We start from the raw sequence: 20,158 nt of genomic DNA, 5'->3' as shown, positions 1-20,158 counted from the left end.
AGGAACTCCTGTAACGGGCGCATCCGAAGCCTGCACAGGCGGATGAGATAAATGCAAGAAGACATCATTCCGAGGAGGGATTTGATGGACCTCACCCTGGCCGCGTCCGCAACCAGCATCTGCTGCACCTTTCCCAAGATGGCCCTCGTCCTTTCCTCCGACGGAGAGGCCAGAAGCGCCACTGTGTCGAGTTTCGCTCCCAGAAACAGTGTGTCTTGCGCGGGCACCAGGTGGGACTTGGCGTAGTTTATGGAGAATCCCAGGTCTGTGAGTAGTTGGACAGTCCTCGCCGTGTGCTCCGCGGCGAGCTCCTTTGTCTTTGCTCGGATGAGCCAGTCGTCCAGGTAGGGGTAGACGTGGATCACCTCCAGGCGCAGCCGCGCCACCACCGGTGCGAGGCACTTGGAGAACACCCTGGGTGCCGACCTCAATCCGAAGGGAAGGGCTCTGAACTGGTAGTGAAGCCCTTGGACCACGAATCTGAGAAACTTTCGGTGTCCCTTTATGATGGGTATATGGAAGTAAGCATCCTCCAAATCCAACGACGACAGGAAATCACCCTCCTCCAGCTGACCCAGGACGTGCTGGAGGGTGACCATCCGGAACTTCTGTGCCTTGATGAATTTGTTCAGTCGTCGTAGGTCCAGGATGGGACGCCATCCTCCTGTCGTCTTCTTCACGAGGAAGTATCTTGAGTAAACTCCGGAGCCCCGAAGCCTCTTTGGGACGAGCTCGATGGCGCCTTTCTTGAGCATCGCCTTTACCTCCAAGAGAAGTTGAGGGACGTGATGTTCCTTCCTGGCCACGGGGGGGACGCGCGGTCACTTCTTTAGAAACTCGAGCGCGTGACCCTGGGCCAGGGCGTCCAGCACCCGACGGTGGAGATGGACTCCCACATGCTGACGAAGTTCGCCAGCCGGCCTCCCACCAGGATGCTTCGGTGGGGGCCCGACCCCACGGCCGGTTCAGTCCTGCTTCGACGAGGCTTTGCCGCCTTGTCCTCCCTGGCGACGACGGCAGGGTCCGCCCGACTTGCCTCGTCCCCTGTAGGCTTCCTGTGACGACGAACGGGCCGCTTGACGGTAGGTGGAATATCCGCCGCCGGAACCTTTGGAGGCATCCTGCTTGCCTCCGGCGCTCCGAAAGGGCGGCCGTCGTTGCTGGAGAACACCAAGAGCCCGGGCCGTCTCCGTGTCCGTCTTGATGGCTTGTAGGGAATCGTCCACTGTTTTCCCAAACAGGTTGCTCCCGTCGAATGGCATGTCCAAAACTCTGGTCTGCACGTCCTGCCGGAAGTCCGTTGCCTTGAGCCATCCACGCCGTCTAAGGCACACGCCGTTGCCCAACTGGCGAAATCCAGTGTCATCGATCGCTATCGTAATGGCGTGGTCCGACGCCACTTCTCCTTCCTGCAAGATCTCTAGGGCCTCCGCCCTCTTGTCGTCCGGTAGGAAGTCCAGCAGGGGGGCGATCTTGTACCACAACTCCCTGTCGTAGCGGGCTACGATAGCTAAGGCGTTGGCAGCCTTAATCGTCGTCGTGGCCGATGAGATGACTCTGCGTCCCTTCGTGTCCAATTTCTTTCCCTCGCCGTCTGGGGGGGAGGTTGATGTAGAGGCCGAAGCCCCCCCCTGCTTTCTTCCAGGCCGCCGCGGAGACGACTGAGTACGGGGTCAGCTGTGCCCGAAGGCACAAGGGGGCCGCGTCCGGGACCCGGTACTTCTACTCGTACCGATCCCTTCTTGCAGGCGTTGTGCATGGGTTCTTGAGGAGGGTGAGACCCTCATCCCAGATATCGTCCAGTAGAGGTACAGCGAGGACCGTCTTCTTCTTGGTCTCGCGCCGTTGATAAAGGAAACCTTCCTTCTTCTTCTCTTCCGGGTAGAGCTGGAAAAGCTCGGATGCCCTGGCGATCATGGCATGAAACGATCCAATCTCGTCGGGCGGGGAAGCCCGGGGAGGAGGTGACGACGGAAGATCCTCGTCGTAAACCTCGTCGTCTGTACCCGTCGCGGCCGTGTCCGTCCCCGTATCATCCCCACGGGTCGTGGACGGGGAGGAGGGCTGAGCAGGGCGCGATGGTTGAAAAGGAGGTGGAGGATGAATCCTTCTTCTCTTAGGAGGAGGGCTCCCAGAAGGGCCTGGCTCCGGGTCCCCTGTCGGGAGCAGTTCCTCCGTTGGTGGTAACGGCAATCTTGTCCTTATCTCCGAGCATAAGGACTGTATAGCCAACAAAATGGCCGCCGAGTTGTCTTGCGGCACTGGTTGAGGGGATTCCGACGGGCGGTCAGGAGCCTCGTCGGCACCCTCGACGTTCTCGTCGTCTCCTACGTCGGGGTCCCTCCCGATGGGCTGGTCTTCTTCCACGCCAATGCCGTGGCTTAAGACTTCGATCAGCTCCTCTTCAGAGGTTGAGGCCGAATCCACGACGACCTCCTGCCCCCCCCTTTTTCTTCTCCCTCGGAGGTTTCACGGGGGTCCTGTTGATGGGCTTGAAAGAGGACTCCCTCCGCGGTGGCAGGGAGACTCTGAGCCCCGAAGTCGCCTCCACTGGTGTAGCCTCCACAGGCTGAGCCAGGGCCGCCGCGACTGTCTCGATAGAGGCCTTGGCAGGGTGGATCAAGGCTTTCACCACCTTAAGTGTGCTCACCGCCTTCTCCTTGGGGGGAGGGTCACCGCCTCGCTCCCCCTCCGATGGGGCCTTCGAGCTCGACCGGGGTCTCTCCAGGATCTTCGCCGCGTGCTCAGCCTTCCTCTTACCCGAGCCAGAGCGTTGGCTCATGGTTGATGGCGCCGGGGAGGATGCGCCCTGCCTGGCAACCGTAGAGCCCGACCGTTCGGCGCTCCCGGTGCCAGCGGACTCGCGATGCTTGGCCTTCTGTTGGGCCCCCGTCACCGGGGCGCCCTCAAAGGTCTTAGAAGACCGCTCGGACTTCTTCTTCTTTTTCTCGCCTGACAGGCTCTTCCCTTCCAGCCAGTTGGCGAGACGCAGATGGCGGTCCTTCATGGTCCGCTCCGACATATTGCCGCAAAACGCACAGTCCTTCTCCACGTGAGTCTTGTCCTCATGCAGGCAGTAGAGGCAAAGGGAGTGTCCGTCCTCCCTCCTTAAAGACATTCTGAAGCTGGCATCCAGGGCAGACCCTGAACAGCTTTCCGGGCGTCAAGCTTCCCTTTTCCTGGGCCATGTCCGAGATGGGCCTGAGAAACTTCTGGAGTCCTCCAAACGAGTGGCTCGACGAAATCTTCACCCTTGAGGGGCTTAGAGGAATCAGACACGGGTCCCCGTTGATCGGATTAAGAAACGGTGGAGCTTGAGGCTCTTTTGACCAAAAAAAGAGAGAATTTTCCTATGAAAAAGCGCGAAAACGCACTACAGCTCGAGAGCAAAAGCACTAGGATCCCAACACATGAACGTGCGGTAAAAATCAGAAGATGGCTGCCAGAGGCGGGGCTTAGGGAGATGGCAGTCATTGGCTGTGGTCAGTATGACGCAGAGATCAGTGATTGGTTACTACTACGAAAGACAGATCAGAAACGAAACTGATACTGATTTTTCTTTACCAAGGATTCCCAGCCTGACGACAGGGAATATTCTTGAGCATGTGAATCCATGCCAGACTCCATGCTGGAGAACTTGGTATTCTAATGGATTGTGTCCTCCAACGTATTCCTCATCTTTGACAGACTCCCAAAGCAGTATCCTTGATTGGAGGGGGGGGGTGAAGAATTTAGCAATATTGGAAATTAAAGAGCAGAATAAAGGACTGGCTTACCGAACGTCACATCCTGAGCATGGGAAGTATCCAGGGAATAATGTTTGGTAAACGTGTGTATGGAAGACCACGTAGCAGCATCACAAATGTTTTTTTATAGGGACACCACTTTGCAGGGTAGTCGACGTAGGCATCTAGAGTGGAATAAGCATGCAAGCCCTCAAGAGGGACCTTGACTGCTAAAGAATAGCCTTCAGAAATAGTGAGGATGATCCACCTAGACAAGGTCTGTTTGGAGACAGCCTGGCCTAGTTTGTGCCCGGTATATCCCATAAACAGTTGGTCATCCACTCTCACCTTGGACATCCTGGAAATATAAAAGCTTAAAGCTCTCCTAGGGTCCAACCTATGAAGCCTTTCCTCTTCCTTACTAGGATGCGGAGCAGGATAGAAAGCAGGTAGCACAATTTCCAGACTCAAATGAAAGTCCGAAACTACTTTAGTGCCTGCAACTAGCTCACTCTGCGTGCAGATGTCAGACCAACCAACACAATAGTCTTAAAGGTTAACAACCTCAATGGACATGAATGCAATGGCTCAAATTGAGCACCCATCAGAAATGTGAGGACCAAGTTAAGGTCCCAAACCGGAACCTGAAACAGTGAAGGTGGGAACACATTTGTGAGCCCTTTTAGAAATTGAGTAACCAAAGGAATCTTAAAATAAAAGCATTCATCGGATGAGCGCTTAAAGATAGACAGCGCTGCTTGGTAACCTTTAATAGTCCCCACCTGAAGACCCTTGTGGGCTAAAGAAAGCAAAAAGGATAGAACATCCGGGGTTGAACACTCAAAAGGATTAACATTCTTTTCTCTGAACCAGTCCCAGAACTTATTCCAACAGCAACGGCACAGAGACTTTGTCGCCGGCCACCTGGCCGAAAACAACAACTCCATTACGTCATCCGGAAGGTCCCAATCCTTGTATCTTAACCTTTCAGAAACCAAGTGAGAAGGCTGAAAGTCTTGACCCCTGGATGGAGAAACTGACCTTGCTCTCGTGAGAGAAGATGCTCTCTTTCGGGAAGACACATCGGAGGACAGATGGACATTTCCAGAAGATCTGGATACCACAGTCTCCTGGCCCAATCGAGAGCCACTAGGATCATGCGGGACCCGAACCGTCTTAACCTCCTGAGAACTTGAAGAATGACGGGACTGGATGAAATGTGTACAGTAGCGGGAATTCCCAATCCACCACAAATGCTCTCAGAGGAAAGTCCCTTGAGCAGTACTACTTGCACTTCCGGTTGGCACTGGTTGCGAACATATACACTTGAGGGGTTCCCTAAAGGGCGAAGATCACTTGAAGGACTTCCTGAGCTGTTTCCGACTCGTGGGAGACTGCACTTTGCCTGCTCAGAGCGTCCGCCGCCGTGTTCTCCTCTCCGGCCAGATTAACTGCTGCTAAGGAGATTTCTTCTCGAATAGGCCAGAACCAGAGATGCATTGCATCTCTCCACAGTGGCAGTGATCCCACACCTCCTCTCTTGTTGAGGTACTGCATGGCCACCGTGTTGTCCGTCATTATCAGGACATTCTTCCCCCGTACAGATGGCAGGAAAGCCTTCAGTGCTAGCCTGAATGCTCTCAGCTCCAAAAGATTGATGTGTAGTTTTGCCTCTGATGGAGACCAACGACTGCTGATGGTCAGATCATTGGCATGAGCTCCCCACCCCATGAGGGAAGCGTCCATCAGTGACCTCCGGCCATGCCTGCCAAAAAGGTTCTCTCTTCATGAGGTTTTCCTCGCAGGCCCACCACAGAAGATCCTGCGAGACCCTGGCTGGAACCAGAAGGCGAGCCGACATCTTGACTGAGATTTGGGACCATTGAGTCCTGAGCGCCCATTGAAGGGACCTCATTCTCAGACGGACCTCTGGCACCAGAAAAACGAAGGATGCCATGAGGCCGATTAACCTTAAGAATTCGAAGGCCGGAAGACTCTGGGCATTCTGATATTTGGTTACCATCTGGAGAATGTTCTGAGCCCTCACCTTGGGTGGCGAGCACTTCCAAGGACGTGTCTAAAACAACCCCGATTGTACTGGAGCTGTTGGGAAGGTGTCATATGGGACTTCTTGAAATTGAGGGAGAAGCCCAGTCTGTGAAGGGAGTGACAGGTAATGCTGAGATGCTCCAAGACTTGTTCAGGAGAATGCGCCCTGATCAGCCAATCGTCCAGGTAGGGGTGGATGTGAATCCCCCCTCTCCTGAGATGTGCTGCCACTACCACCATCAGTTTGGGATACCCTCGGACAGAGGTCAATCCGAAAGGCAGGACTCAAAACTGATAGTGCGAGCCACCAACGGCGAACCTCAGGTATTTCCTGTGCTTGAGATGGATCGGCACATGAAAATAAGCATCCTGAAGGTCCAATGACATCAACCAATCTAGAAGTTGAAGGCCTGCAGGATCCGAGAAAGAGTGACCATCTTGAACTTGTAATTCCTGAGAAACTTGTTCAAGCATCTCAAGTCCATGATAGGTCTCAGTCCCCCGTCCTTTTTGGGATCAAAATATAAGGGGAGTACCAGCCCTTGTCCCCCTCTGCTACAGGCACTGGCTCTATAGCACCTTTCTCCAGCAGGGTTAATATTTCCGGCACAAGGAGCGGATCTGGAACCCTCAAAGAGTGTACTCCCGGTGGATTGTCATGAGGCTGTCGTAGAAAAGGAAGGCAGTACCCGTGGGTTATTGTTTCAAGAGCCCAAGCATCAGAAGTAAGGCTCGCCATTCTTCCAGATGCTGAGACAGCCTAACCCCCCCCCCCACCGGTGAGCTGTGACCGAAATCCTCAGAGCGGTTTTGAAGCAGCAGTAGCAGAGCCTGAGGGCAAAGAGACTGCTGCTTGAGAGGCTTTGGCATCCCAACCTCGTCCACCACGAGGAAACCTACGCTGGCCTCTTTGACTGACCATTCCTCTCACCCTTCCAAATGAGGAGTTGTAACAAAAGGAACTACCCCCCGCCCCCACTGCTGTCACCTAGGACAAAAAGGCTGAGGGTGCCGGACAGCGGCACCCAAAGACTTGGCGGCTGCCTTAGAGGTCTGCAGCTTCTCAAGGCTCTCGTCAGCCTTGCTGCCAAAAAGGTGAGGCCCGTCAAACGGCATGTTCAGAAATTGAGCCTGCACATCCGGTGCAAAACCCGACTTCCGCAACCACGCAAATCTGCGTATTACGGTGCTCGTAGCAATGGATCTGCTGACACGGTCAGCAACATTCAACCCAGACAGAAGGAATTCACACATGGCTTCCTTGACAATAGCTAGGAAGTCTTCCCTTTCCTCCCCTTCGGGAATATGCTCAGCCGCCATGGAGATGCAATCCCACAGAGGGTTCGAAAATCTTGCCAAGGCACAAGAGGAGTTGGCCGCCTTCAGTGCCATACACCCAGCCAAAAACATCTTGCGTGCCCATCCATCCACGTGCTTATCGTCCCTATCCGGAGGGATGGTGGTATGCTGCCTGCTTCAAGTAGCCATGGCTGCCTATACCACCAGACTCTCAGGAGTGGGGTGAGAAAACAGATAGCCAGGTTCGCTACTGGAAGGGTGGCATTTTCGCGTTAAAGACTTGTTCACCGCCGGATTAGTCTCAAGGATTTCCCAATTCTTAGCCACCGGGTTCTGCAGAGCCACATGAAATGACAATATGGGATCTGTAGGAGGACCCTGGTCCAAAATATCCGTAAGATCATCCTGATCATAGTGGGCAGTAGGCCAGGCCCAGCCCAAATACTCCACCACTCTCGACATAAGACGTCAGTAAGAGGAGTCGGCCTGCTCACCAGGGTCAGGCCTGCCGAACTCCAGCTCAGGAGAAGTGTCAATACCACTAGAATTATGCAAGGTATCACAGAGATTCTGCATGCGACTCTCCTCCGAGATGAGGCATTCCGGCACATTAGTAGTCCCAAACTGGAGACCAAAATGAGCCTCACCGTCATCAGAGTGTTCCTCCTCCTCAAAAATGGAGGGGAGGGACTTAAAGACCTTCTTCGGCAGTGGAGTACACCTTTTCTCTGGAACCACAGGCAGAGGCTTCTGAGTCAACTTGGACGTAGCCACCGCCTTCTTAGGCGGTTCCCACCGGTGCCAGGGGCTGAACTGGTAAATTTGGCCCCGACAGCGCCGACAATGGCTCCGAAGTCATTGAGGGCCTGATCGGGGTAAATTACCCGAAAGGCACTATAGGCAGACTTGGCGTCGACGGTCTCGATGGAATCTAAGACTTTGACGGCTTCGATGGAGACAAAGTCCGTGACCTCGCATCACGTCTCAAGCGATGAAGCTTACCGGCCAGGCTCAAGGGCACGTGAGTATCCGGCCGAGAATGTTCCCTGCTGGCTTCAGCAGAAGGCAGACGGGGTTTACTCTGTCGAAAATGTCAAGCATTTTCACCCGGAAAGCTTCCCACTCCACGGGCGTAGAGTGTCTGGATGGGCAACTCACCCTCTCAGGAGTGTCCCCCGAAGAAGACAACGAGGAAGGTGACCGGCGTTGCCTTCTCCTCGAGCGCTTTGACAAGGAAGACTAGTGGTGGGAAACACTCCTGGACCATGAGCGCTTGGCCTTCTTCCTCTGAGGAGAGTCACCTTTCGACTCATCGGTCGAAGGCCCAGCAGGTCAGGACTTATGGGGCTTGGACACCTTGCCTACCTTGAGTTTCCCCTTTCGTTCCCGCAAGGCCTTTCCAGTCATCAACTGGCACTTGGAGCACGTATCCGCGTCATGGCCCCCGCCGAGGCACCACAGGCAGACACGATGCAGATCTGTGATGGACATCTTGTATCCGCAGTCCTGGCATTTCTTGAAACCGGACCGAGGTGTCGTCGGAGTGGAAGACGAAGACATATCGTAGAAAAGCTTCACAGCAACAGTATAAAGTACGAGGCGTGACGAGTTTCACGAAGCAAAGACGTTTGTGGAAAAAACGGAACTGAGGCTATGGGCGCCGTTCGTACTACTTATAACATTCGATGACATCACCCTCGACTGAGGCCCACGAGGGACATCGACCCGATGCCATCGACGCAGGGCGTCCTCTGCCAAAAAATGTCCAATGCAACCGAGCTGTGGACACTACACATGTCAAAGATGAGGAATACGTTGGAGGACAGAATCCATTCGAAATTAAGATTTATGAATGCAAGATAAAGCCATAGTTAACCCGAAAGAGAGAAGCTGGCATCTGAGAGGGGTCCACGCCTTAAGAGGGAGATCCAGGGGTGGAAAGTCATCACCCAAAGTCCAGCGAGAAAATAACTTTTTATTTGTTTTGTTGAACATGATTCGTGAAGGGTCTGCACCCGGAAGAGGGGGATCCAGAGGTGAAGCCATCACCCAACACATATGTGGAACAGAACTTTTTGTTTGTTTGTTGAATACATCAGGCCCTTGAAGGCAAGAGACTTTATTGAAAAGAGACTTCACCATCGAAGAACCTGATAGCTGGAACAGAACTGTCGGCTCGTGCTGGGAAAGCTTGAGTGTGTGCTGTGCTCAGGAGATCTGCCTTGTCCCGTGCTCAAAACGTGGGGAAGGGAGACCCCTGGAAATCACATCCTGACTTATTATTTGTGAATACTTATTTCTTTATTGAAAACACTATCCCACACTTTCTGTAATTAGTTGTAAGGATTTAGCTTTTTTTTTTAGTATATGCCTTTTGCTTTGGCAAAACGCCACAATGACTGTCTTATTTTTCAATTGCTGGTCGAAGCTTGCTCCCATCTTATATTTAGGTTAGGCACTTTTCCACCCTGCACTTACAGTTTAATAAACACCCTTGAACTGTGATCACTTGTGTCCGTCTTGACTGTTGCCACCATGAGTTCCTTACACTGTACATTGGATGATTAACCTGCACTTATATAGCTATTAATGACTATTAAGATTATCATTTGGAATGTCAAAGGGTTAAACCATCCCATTAAACGTCACAGTTATTTATCAACTTACTAAATTCAAAGTTGACATTGTTTGCCTTCAAGAGACACATTTTCACTCTGATATGAAAATAAGACTAAAGCATCTTGGACTGGTCATACTGTCTTCTCAAATGCTTTAGATAAAAGGGGATGTGTCTCAATTTTGTTTAATAAACGTTTGACCTTCTCTCTAATCAACGAAGAAAAGAAGTCTTAAGGTTGTTGGATCATTATTGATGCAATTATCAACAATATACCATTAACTGCGGTTAATGTATATGGCCCTCCTGCTCCTGACCACCTTTTCTGGTCTAATTTCTAACTGAAACTAGTTCAGAAAAACTCTGATCTACTTATTGTTTGTGGCGACTTTAATCAAATTGTTTACTTCACACTAGATCGAAAATATACATCAAATGTTGTTAATTCAAAGTCTTGCAAACAAACATTCTTAATATGTTAGATATCCTTAATTTAGTCGACTCTTGGCGCTTTTGTAACCCTGATATTAAAGACTTTACTTTTTTTTCTCCCCCCTCATCAATCCTTTTCTAGGTTAGATTACATTTTATTAATCCTTAACTAACCTCATCCCTAATTAATTCTGAAATTGACTCCATTACAATTTCTGATCCTGCTCCTGTTGTTACCACCCTAGAATGGATACTGGTCCCCAAATTCTACCCAAGATGGAAATTCAATTCTTTTCTTCTGAAAGATAGCTCCTTCATTGAGAGAACAAATTCTGTCATTGAAGAGTTTTTCCTCCATAATCGCCCAGAACATAATTCAAATCATAGCAACTGGGATGCATTTAAACCCACTCTTTGTGGGTTTATTATTAAATTCTTGACATGCAAAAAGCGGCAACCTGAATCCATATATAAAGAATTATTAACATCCATCTGTGATTTTGAAAAGTCATATTATAGAAACCAAGATGCTACTATAGCTATAACTCTCATGAGTAAACGTATTGAATTCAACAAATTATGCACGGATAAAGCGGCTAACACTACACACCGTTCCAAATCTAAATTTTATAGTGGTTCCAATAAAGCAGGGAAAATTCTAGCCACTTAAAATAGAAAAATCGCTCATAATATCTATCTCCCCTCGACTTCTTTAAGAGGTTTTTCGATTCAGTTTCTCCCAAACTGTTAGAATTATATACTCACTTTGAACAAATAGGCCATAGTCATAGCTCCTTCGGCGAGGCGCTTCTCATATTTCCCCAAACCCGATAAAGATCCCTCACTTGTCAAAAATTATAGACCTATTTCCCTAATCAACTCAAACTCCAAGATTTTCGCCTGAATCTTAGCTAAACGTCTAGAAGTCTTTCTTCCCAAACTCATTAACATTGATCAATCCGGTTTTACCAAAGATCGCTATGCCTGATCAAACACTATGTTACTCTTTAATGTTCTGTCCCATTCTCAGAAATGAAATTATTTCCTAGCCCTTCTTACGCTAGATATGTTGTTCACTTTCACCATTATAGTTTAATATGGCTCTAGAACCTGGTTAAGAATATTGAAGTGAAAAGCTCTGTTTATGCAGAGAATATTTTACTTTACATATCTGACCCCACCTCTTCCTTTCGGCACCTAATCTCCAACATAAATGACTGAGTGTTTCTGACTACAAACTTAACCTTGACAAATTCGATATTATGCCTCTCACCAATGCTCGTACTTTGACCAACACTCCACTTCTTGGCATGTCATGGCAACCCACTTATATCAAATATCTTGTCCTACATTGGTTAAAGATGTACACACTTTGGTACATCTTAATCTCATAATAGAGAAAGTTTCTAATATGGTCTCTGGATGGACACCTCTTCTGTTATCATGGTGGGGATGTCTTGACTCTATACAAATGTTGATCAACCCAACTATCTTTTATTTTTTGTCAATGATACATGTGGCTATTCCTTCCAATTGTTTAAAAAACTTGACTCTTTGCTTTTTAAATTCCAAGGGAACCATAAAACACCCAGAATTGCCACAAATAAACAGACTTGCCACATACAGGGGGAGTAAAATTCTGCAATTTTTTTTCTTATATCATAAAGCCTTTATACTAAAACAAATGGCATCATTTAACCATTACAAAAATCATCCTGGCGGGGCATCTACTTGGAGTAATCCTAAGGCCAATATTATGGCCCACTTTCCTTCTCTCATTTTCTCTTAGCACCCTTGTGGCCTAACATCACTTCATACCCATCTTTGCACTTCTTCAAATCTATATGGGGTTAACTTCCTGCTGGTTCTTTTTCCCTGACTGAATTAGTGTATATATTCTTTTGGTTCAATAGTTCCTTCCTTAATAATACTAAATATGACATCTTCACTAGATGGTACTCCTCTGGTATCAAAATTATTAAATAGTTATTTCATAATACTATAGAAACTCCCTTTGTACAGCTATGTCACCAATGCAATGTCCTTGAATCTGACTTCTACTTTCATCTATCTCTTATTAACTCCTTAACCAAATCTTTGCCTAAACCAACTAAAAAATCCCCATCACCTCTCTTAACATCTTTATTATCTAAATCATCCACCAGAGCAGCCACATTATACTCTCCTTCCTTAATGATGCTCAACGACTAACATGCGTAATTCCACTACCATAAGACAATGGGAATTAGATTGGAATTTCCAACCAACTCCAAATATGTGGACCCATATTTGGAAACTATATAATTCCTCATTGGTTGCAGCTAACCTGACTCAAACTCATTTCTTTATCTTATATCACGCATTTCTTATTCCATCAAAAATTACAAAAGTTGCCAATAATTCACCCAATAATTGTTGGTCATGTCATATACCTAATGATGATTTAGTTCATTTAATATATGATTGTACATTTGTACGTGCTCTTTTTATCCTAAAATTTGGCTGGGTCTTCAAAAGATTTTTCATTTTCAGGAACCACTGTCACTCTGTAATTTTATGATTGGTCCTATTGTGAACCCATATCTCCAAATGATTGAATCACCTTGTTTATTTAATTTACTTATAAGCATTGCGTTCCACAATATTATCTCCAATTGGAAAGATTCCTCCAAAATGTCATTCACTATGTGGTGGAATTATATCTGTACTATTCATCGTATAGAACAATGCTGTGCTTTCTCTTATAATTGTTTACATAAATTCAATAAGAAGTGAAATAATTTTGTCTAGTACCTTAATGGAACTGATTCATGATACTGTAATATGCATTACTGGTATTGATTTATATTGCAATAGATTGTCCCTCCCATAATCCTCCCTCTAGTTCTTTGTCTCGTCTGTCTACCCTGTTTGTCCACATTTCCTTTCACAGCATTCTTTATTAATATGTTAATATTTAAATGTTTGCTCAATGTGCTCACTGTTAAATATTCCATTCATAAAATGTTTTTTCTATGGCATTTTTTCATGGATTAATAAAATAGCTTAATACAAATTATTGATTTTCTTTTAAAACACCATCATTAAATCGGTTCCGTGCAATGCATCCATATAATAAAAAACAAAAGGCATTTAAAAATCACTGATTGCCCGGTACAAAAACACCCAATGCTGATCCTGTTAGGTAAAAATGCACACAATTAGGTAAAAATTAATATATATGGGGAAAGCAAAGGGCATTGAGTTAATAAATGCCTGGTGATTTTAGGTAAGACGAGCAGCATATATAGCATTTTCGCTCCATTCTGGGGATTCTAAGTCTATGGCCCATGAGCACTGGCGAGGAAAACTGGTTAAATCTTAGTAACATGATAAAATGGAGAAGCTTGATGTTTGATACAAATGATAAATATTCCTGAGGTGCCATACTTATAAAGCTCTGCATGGAGTATTCAACCAATTATCTTTTTGTGGCCAAATAATCAACACTATTACTCTTGTCCCATATGAAGGCATTATGTTAGGGAGACTTACTAAAGTCTACCTATGGAAGGAATACAGAAGAATCACTCTTAGGTGTATAGGGCTCCAATTCTTAAGGTTTGGCCTGAACTGCCCAAAAGGTTTGGTAGCTATGACTGAGCAGCCAGGCTTACTCTAAGAGGAAGAACGACTAGGTAAGTACAAAGAACTCAGGGCACACCTATGGGTAAGTAAACCTATTCATATTTATACAGTAATACATGTAAGCATTACTCAAGGCAATAGTAGACTTTAGATGAATACAGGTAAGTAGCCAGAGTAGTAAACTAATTCCTGCAACCAATGTTAAGTAACCCAAAGTATAGGCTGCTTAAGTCATTTTAAGCAGCCTATACTTTAAGAAGCCCAACCCTATCTGGGGATAATAGTCTCAGTCAGAGGAGACAATGGGGAAACTGGCCCCTGGACAGCAAAACAAAGAAAGGCAGAAGCTGTCAACATTCTCAAAAATAGCAGGTTTCTTCTGTCTCTCAGGCAAGACGAGCCGCCCACTGGCTTCCAGTCAAGGAAAGGATCAACTTCAAGATCCTCACACTTACACACAAATGCATCAGTCTCTCTGCCCCATCATACCTATCAGAAACCATTACCAGAAATACCTCGACACGCCCCAAAAGAAGTCACCACAACAACCAACTCTGCGCTCCCCCAATCAAAAGAGCAAACTCAGAAGGTATAGGTTTTCCCTATGGAATGCCCTATCCAACGCACTCAGAGCTGAACTCTCCCTGACCATCTTTCGCAAAACCCTCAAAACAACTCTGTTCAATTAGCTCCAACCCAACACATACCGGGTAACTAGGTTTTCTACATCATATGTAACCATTAAGTCTGTAATGGGACTACTGCTTGATCTGTAACCACCAAGCTTTCAGTATCCTCTGTAACCAGCAAGAAGATTCTTTGTTGCAATTAAGTAGAATGTTTAGTTCAAAGGTGGTTCAGGGAGGTCACATAGACCCTCTAAGCGATTTTAGACCAAAGGACCAGTGTCTTTAAGCCTGGTAGAACACATTTGGGTTGTTCACTCTGATAGGAAAGATTACTCTTTAAAGCACGTTTTCTTCCATTTCTATGGACCACCAAACCTTTTGCTTTTATTTTTTTATTCTGGCCTGCTCTTTTTGCAGTGCAGTGAAGCCTTCAGATTCAATACACTGGCTTTTGCTCATTTGTCATGGGGAAACTGACATGTCCTTCATGCTGTCTGTACTGGGAAACATTGTTTCCCTTAGTCTTGATACTTTGTTACTACTTTTAGTAACTTATCACTTTAGTACACTTCTATCATTGTACGCTGCATCTTACAATGCAGTACAATGGGGTACACTATTTGTTTTTCCCTAGGCTAACACTCAGAGGATATTTGGTTACTCTAGGTATGCTAAAGGGACAAGTTGGTGGCAGGAGTTACTTTTTCCTATTTTTTGGTGTCATTTACTTTAGTTAGTCTACTAACTGTGGCCAGTGGTCAAACATGGCTGTGCCACAAGGTTTTTCGCTTGTCCTTTGTCCATCTCATCTTTTACCCTTCTTCCAGGCCAGGAAAATCCTTCTATAGACTTCCAGTGCCCAGGAAAGCAGAGGCTTTTGGCGGCCTACTGGAGGGCCATGGGTGTTTGCTCCCAGGAAGCAACTGGTTTCTGGCATCAAAACCCGATTTCAGTGTGCCAGAGTGGTATGCATGAATTCTGCCGCCAGTGGTCCCGATCGGGCCACTGCTGGGGTGTTTGTATGGCCAAGATCTGTCATTGGCTAGTGGGAGTTTCTGCTCTTACCTGGCTTTTTGGATAAGAAGAGGACCGCTGCACTCACTCTAGAGAGTTCCTGGAAGTAACCGAAGGAGTCAAGAATCCTGTCCAGCTGCAAGACCCACAATGAGACCAGAGACATGTTGGAAAAAGGCCTGCTGACTAACTTCTGCTGCTGTCCTGGTAGAGCCCTGTCTTGTGGAAGATCTCCAGCCGTCCTGCGAAGGAGCTGCAACCCATGGAGTGGAGGGAACATCCATTCTCGACGTTAGCTCGGAGTCCTATGAAGAAGAGCCTTCAGAATATTGCCCCTGGCCTGCCCAGTGGCTGACCAGCTCAGAGATTTGGATACCGTGCTGCAGACGTCACCGTTCCAAGATGAGGCCTGGAACTCGAGGGATCCTAGCTTGTGCAACACACCTTCCCTCAGAGATTTTGTGATCCTAGCATCAAGGGAACCCGAGAAAGGAGGCAAAGTCTGAACACGGCAAGTGAATCCCTTTGTGTCGCTGTGCATCGGTGACCATCTTCCGAAATTGCTTGCCTGCGTCCAGTCCTATCCTGGGAGGGGCACTGCATCGAGTTCTGCTGCATTTCAAATGGAAGACCTTGCATCAGCAGTAGTCGCCGACCGGAGAAGTGCTCGAACCTGCAACCGCTGGGGATCAAGGGCTGAGGCAGAAAGCGGGAAAAGCGACCTTGGACCGTCTTCAGCAGAACTGAAAAGTCCTGTGGAATTGGAAAACAGGGGATGAGTTGTATCGATACTTACCTGAACCCCTAACTCCCTCTTAAAGGTTTGGATAACTTTGATAAACTTTTGTAATAGTTTGGCTTTGCCATTGCTTATTCAACCAACCACTCCGAAAGTTGGAGACTGTTTTTTAGTTCAAATAACTTGTCCCCCAACCCTTGGAACTGTTCACTGAACCCCAGAGACCCTACCTTCATTTTTACCAGTTTCATAAAACTATACAGAACTTTTGGGCACAAGGCCCCATAGATTTTAGGGATGGACTTCTGAAGTTAGGATTGATTCTCTGTGGAACTGGAACTGTAGTGCTTATACTAATCTGTACCCTCCTTTTCAAGGGGTTGATATGTATTTTTCTCTACGCCAGTGATTGTATATTTGTATCTATTATTAGTGTTGTGTGATAGTATTAACTGTTAGTAGTCTTTTTCACTGTGTTATTTGGCCATAAGTGAAGAATTATTTTTATACCCGATTGTCTAAGTGTGTTCTTTGACTGTTTCACTGTGTGTGCTCATTGTGGACCCCTTACAAGCGCACCACCTCTTAAAACTTAGCCTAGACCACTCGTCCACCTACCTTGAACTGGTTTGGCTACAGCTCCCGGAGTTGTCCCTGTCACAATACTAGGTTGACCTTCTATACATCTGTCCACCAGGCCAGAGTATGGAAAATCAGTCCTAACACACCTCAATGTGTCTCAGAAAGCTCAGGAGGAGTCTGATTTAACAAAATAAGCACCCTGGTGAGTACCTAGGAGCGGGACATTACCTTTTTTGAAGAAAGAAGTCAGTGCCAGCGGCGGGTGCTCGGGTGAGGTGACAGCTGCTCCTGTTTGAATTCTTTGCCTGGAGGCTGAAGAAGGAACTTTTGGTGGCAGCAGACAGTCAGCTTCTTTGGATAGGATGTCCAGTAGATGATCTTCACGAGACTGGCAAGTTGCGACTCAACACAGGCTTTGGTTCAGCGATGGTTGGTGCACGGCAGACTTCTCTCCATTTCTCGGTCCCTGACTTGGAAGGGGCGACGTCTCACTGGAGGTCCAGCAGGAGGCCCAAGAAGTTCCAGCCGAAACCACAATTCAGGAGACGATGCACACCAAATTGGTTGAGGTCCCAGGGTATTGGGAAATTGCAGCCTAGGACAGTCGCAGCTCTTCGAGGGATGGCTCAAAATGCACGTTGTACCCAGACTGGATGGTCCCACTGGTCCAGGGGAGGAAGTCGCCTGGTCTGGATCTTCCCTGTCGATCAGAAAAGGAGACTGATGCTGTAGCAGTCACTCAGCAGTCCTTGGGTGGTCGCTGCCTGGAGATTTCTTCCTCCGATTCTTTGTTCCATTGGTCGATTCTCCCTTGCTGCTCCAGGACCCTCGCCTTTGTGTAGGAAAAACTGCTGGAACATTCAATCATCACTCAAGCCATGCTTGCAAATCAGGGGGCTGGGCAGCAACACTGCAGGACAAAGACCAGGGGAGTTTCGCTTCACCCGCCCCACTTCCTGCTCTTTCAGGGACTCAGAATGTCTTGATGGGCATTCGCAAGGAAATCCACAAAAGATCTATCAAGATCTCCCCACTCAGCATGGCAGAAGAAGGCTCAAGGAAATACAAGTCATCAAGAGTTGGCAACAAAAAAAATAAGACAGGCACCATTTTAGTACAATGGTAACCCATGTGTCCCTTACCGCAGCTGTAAAGGCATCCTGCGTAGTTTCACTAAAAATAGGTAGAAAACATCCACTGCCACCAGCCACTCAGATGAACTTGTCACAATATCTTGGAAAAAGGGATACACAGTGTCCCCTCCACACTCCACATAAGGTGAGGTGTGCTGATGCCACAAAATAAGATAAAAAAGTATCTCCCTATCCTTGGAAATAGTTATCACAAGGAAAATAAAAAGGGCAGCTCTAAGAGCTCACAGCAACACTGCACATAAATTGCTGTGTGCTGCAATAATAAATAATAGATGCCTTAAAAGATGGAGGAAAGTATTTCTCCAAAGAGATACAACCAAAAAGGGTTCAAAAAGGCTCCCAGATAAAAAAGTAAAATACTGAGTTAGTGTGAAAAAAGGGTTTTACTCACTCCAGATAACTGTTCAAAAACCTGGCAAAAAGTGCCGGCGGACTCACAAGCGGGGAGAATATTGCACAAACATGATATTTTACCCAACAGTTCATTTTTAATTGCTTTCTCAATAAAATAAGACTCCTTGTCAAGTCATATCTCCAAACTATATTTGAAGTCCTTATATGAATTGGCAAACATTCAAAGTGGCATGTTTTTATTACACTGAGTGTTAAGTAATTTCCCAAACACCACCATAACAGGGTCTTCAGTAGCAGTGAGCATGTTCAGACAGAGTGCTCCACGTGTGATCTCTAACATTGTTCAAAATGAAGTTAAGTCCTAGTTCAAACCTGATGGCACAGTGCGAAAATCCATAATTTTCCTTCAGAGACATCCAACCACTCATCTTTGCCTGTCATGTATGTTTAGAGGATATATAGCATATATAGCAATCTTGGGACAATGTAGCTGTGTACATTTGTCTCAGTCCTTCAATGGAGAATCCATCATTAGTGATTAACCATTTCTTTATCACTGAACATTGATTCAATGTTTTAATTGGGATCAATGTTTGCAGTTTAACTTTAGATTTGTATCTAGCCAGTAAAGCTCCAAAGTATATGAACACCTTAACCTCTTCTTTGTTTTGCCCATCAAGGATCCATATATGCTGTGAGACAACATTGGCTATGCCGAAGGTCATGATTTGGTTTTTTCCATAATTAATCTTCAGGAAATTCAACCTGGGGTAGGAGTACAAGGTGCACAAGGAGTACTGTAGTCCAACTGCAGTTTGATCAGGTAAAACGATGTTGTCATCATTGCCTGCTCATAGCATATTCCGGTATCCCACTTTAGGTGAAAAATTATGAACGGTCATCAGTATATCATTCAAATCTGACTGCATCATACCAGTATTGAATAGTACATGAATAGGGGTAGAGTTTTTTAAATTTAGCAGAGCTGTAGACAAGATAAATGCCTGTTTAGATAACAGCCACCTTTACCACTAGGAGAGGCAGACCTGAGGGTAAAGTAAACCTGTTGCTTAGTTGCTGGTAGATTCCTCTCACACCCTGAACACAGGGTAGAGAGTAATCCAAATAACACAGGGGCAACTAGGAGCTTAACCAACTTAGCAATGTAAAAAGAATCGTCAAAGCACATTTTCTCTTACCATATTTGAAATGTAGAAGCCAATGTCTGAACAGTTTCTACAAATGTATTCACATCAGCCACAAGAATTCCATGGCGTGTACATGTTTCTTCGACAATGCTGGGTTTATCTATAAGTGGAAAAAAAAACAATTAGTTAAGGACACAGGGTTGACAGTCAATATGATTTCAGATCTACATTTAACATTTGTCATTATGAATTATAGAAAATTTGCTCATCGAAACCCAAATAAAATGGAATCTTGAAAAACGTAGTGTTAGGTAAGATTTCTATCTTTTTGTTAAATCTTCCTGACCTGTGTCAACCCCCAAATATTTTGTTTGGACTTGGTAATTATTTTAACTTGTCCCAAGGTGAGTGGGAACCTTCTTCCTGTAACTACTGTTCTCCAGGATGGATTCACATGCTCATGAACATTCCCCGTAGTCAGGCCTGGAATCCTCAGTAAAAGAAAAAACGGTTTCACTTTCACTTACAAACTGTATTTATACTCTAACCCAATCACTGTCCTCTGGGTCATACTGCCCCAGCCAATGACAGTCCACTCCCTAAGCCCCTCCTCTGGCAGCCATCTTCAAGGTTTGGTAAACAGGTAAAGTGGCAGTATGACCAAGAAGAGCTGCAGAGGGGTAGGGTGGAGGGTTCGCATTTGAATCCATGCCAGACCCATGCCGGAGAACAATAGTTACAGGTAAGTAACTTGTTCCTTCTCCAGCATGGGGTTTGGCAAGAATTCAC

General features: G+C 46.6%; 1 protein-coding gene across 7 annotated transcripts in view; it reads right to left on the bottom strand.

Annotated features, from left to right (window-relative positions):
* The window catches only part of TASOR2 (transcription activation suppressor family member 2), a 1,665,218-nt gene that overhangs the window by 58,944 nt on the left and 1,586,116 nt on the right, over positions 1-20,158 (bottom strand). For all 7 annotated transcript variants that reach the window (XM_069629643.1, XM_069629647.1, XM_069629648.1 and 4 more), the window contains one exon: positions 19,421-19,529. In XM_069629643.1, the coding sequence (XP_069485744.1) occupies positions 19,421-19,529 (109 nt within the window). The remainder of the gene's footprint in view (positions 1-19,420; positions 19,530-20,158) is intronic.

The sequence above is a fragment of the Ambystoma mexicanum genome, chromosome 12, assembly GCF_040938575.1.
Source record: "Ambystoma mexicanum isolate Mex_15411 chromosome 12, UKY_AmexF1_1, whole genome shotgun sequence".
Classification (NCBI taxonomy): domain Eukaryota; kingdom Metazoa; phylum Chordata; class Amphibia; order Caudata; family Ambystomatidae; genus Ambystoma; species Ambystoma mexicanum.
This window is presented reverse-complemented; position numbering and strand designations above follow the sequence as displayed.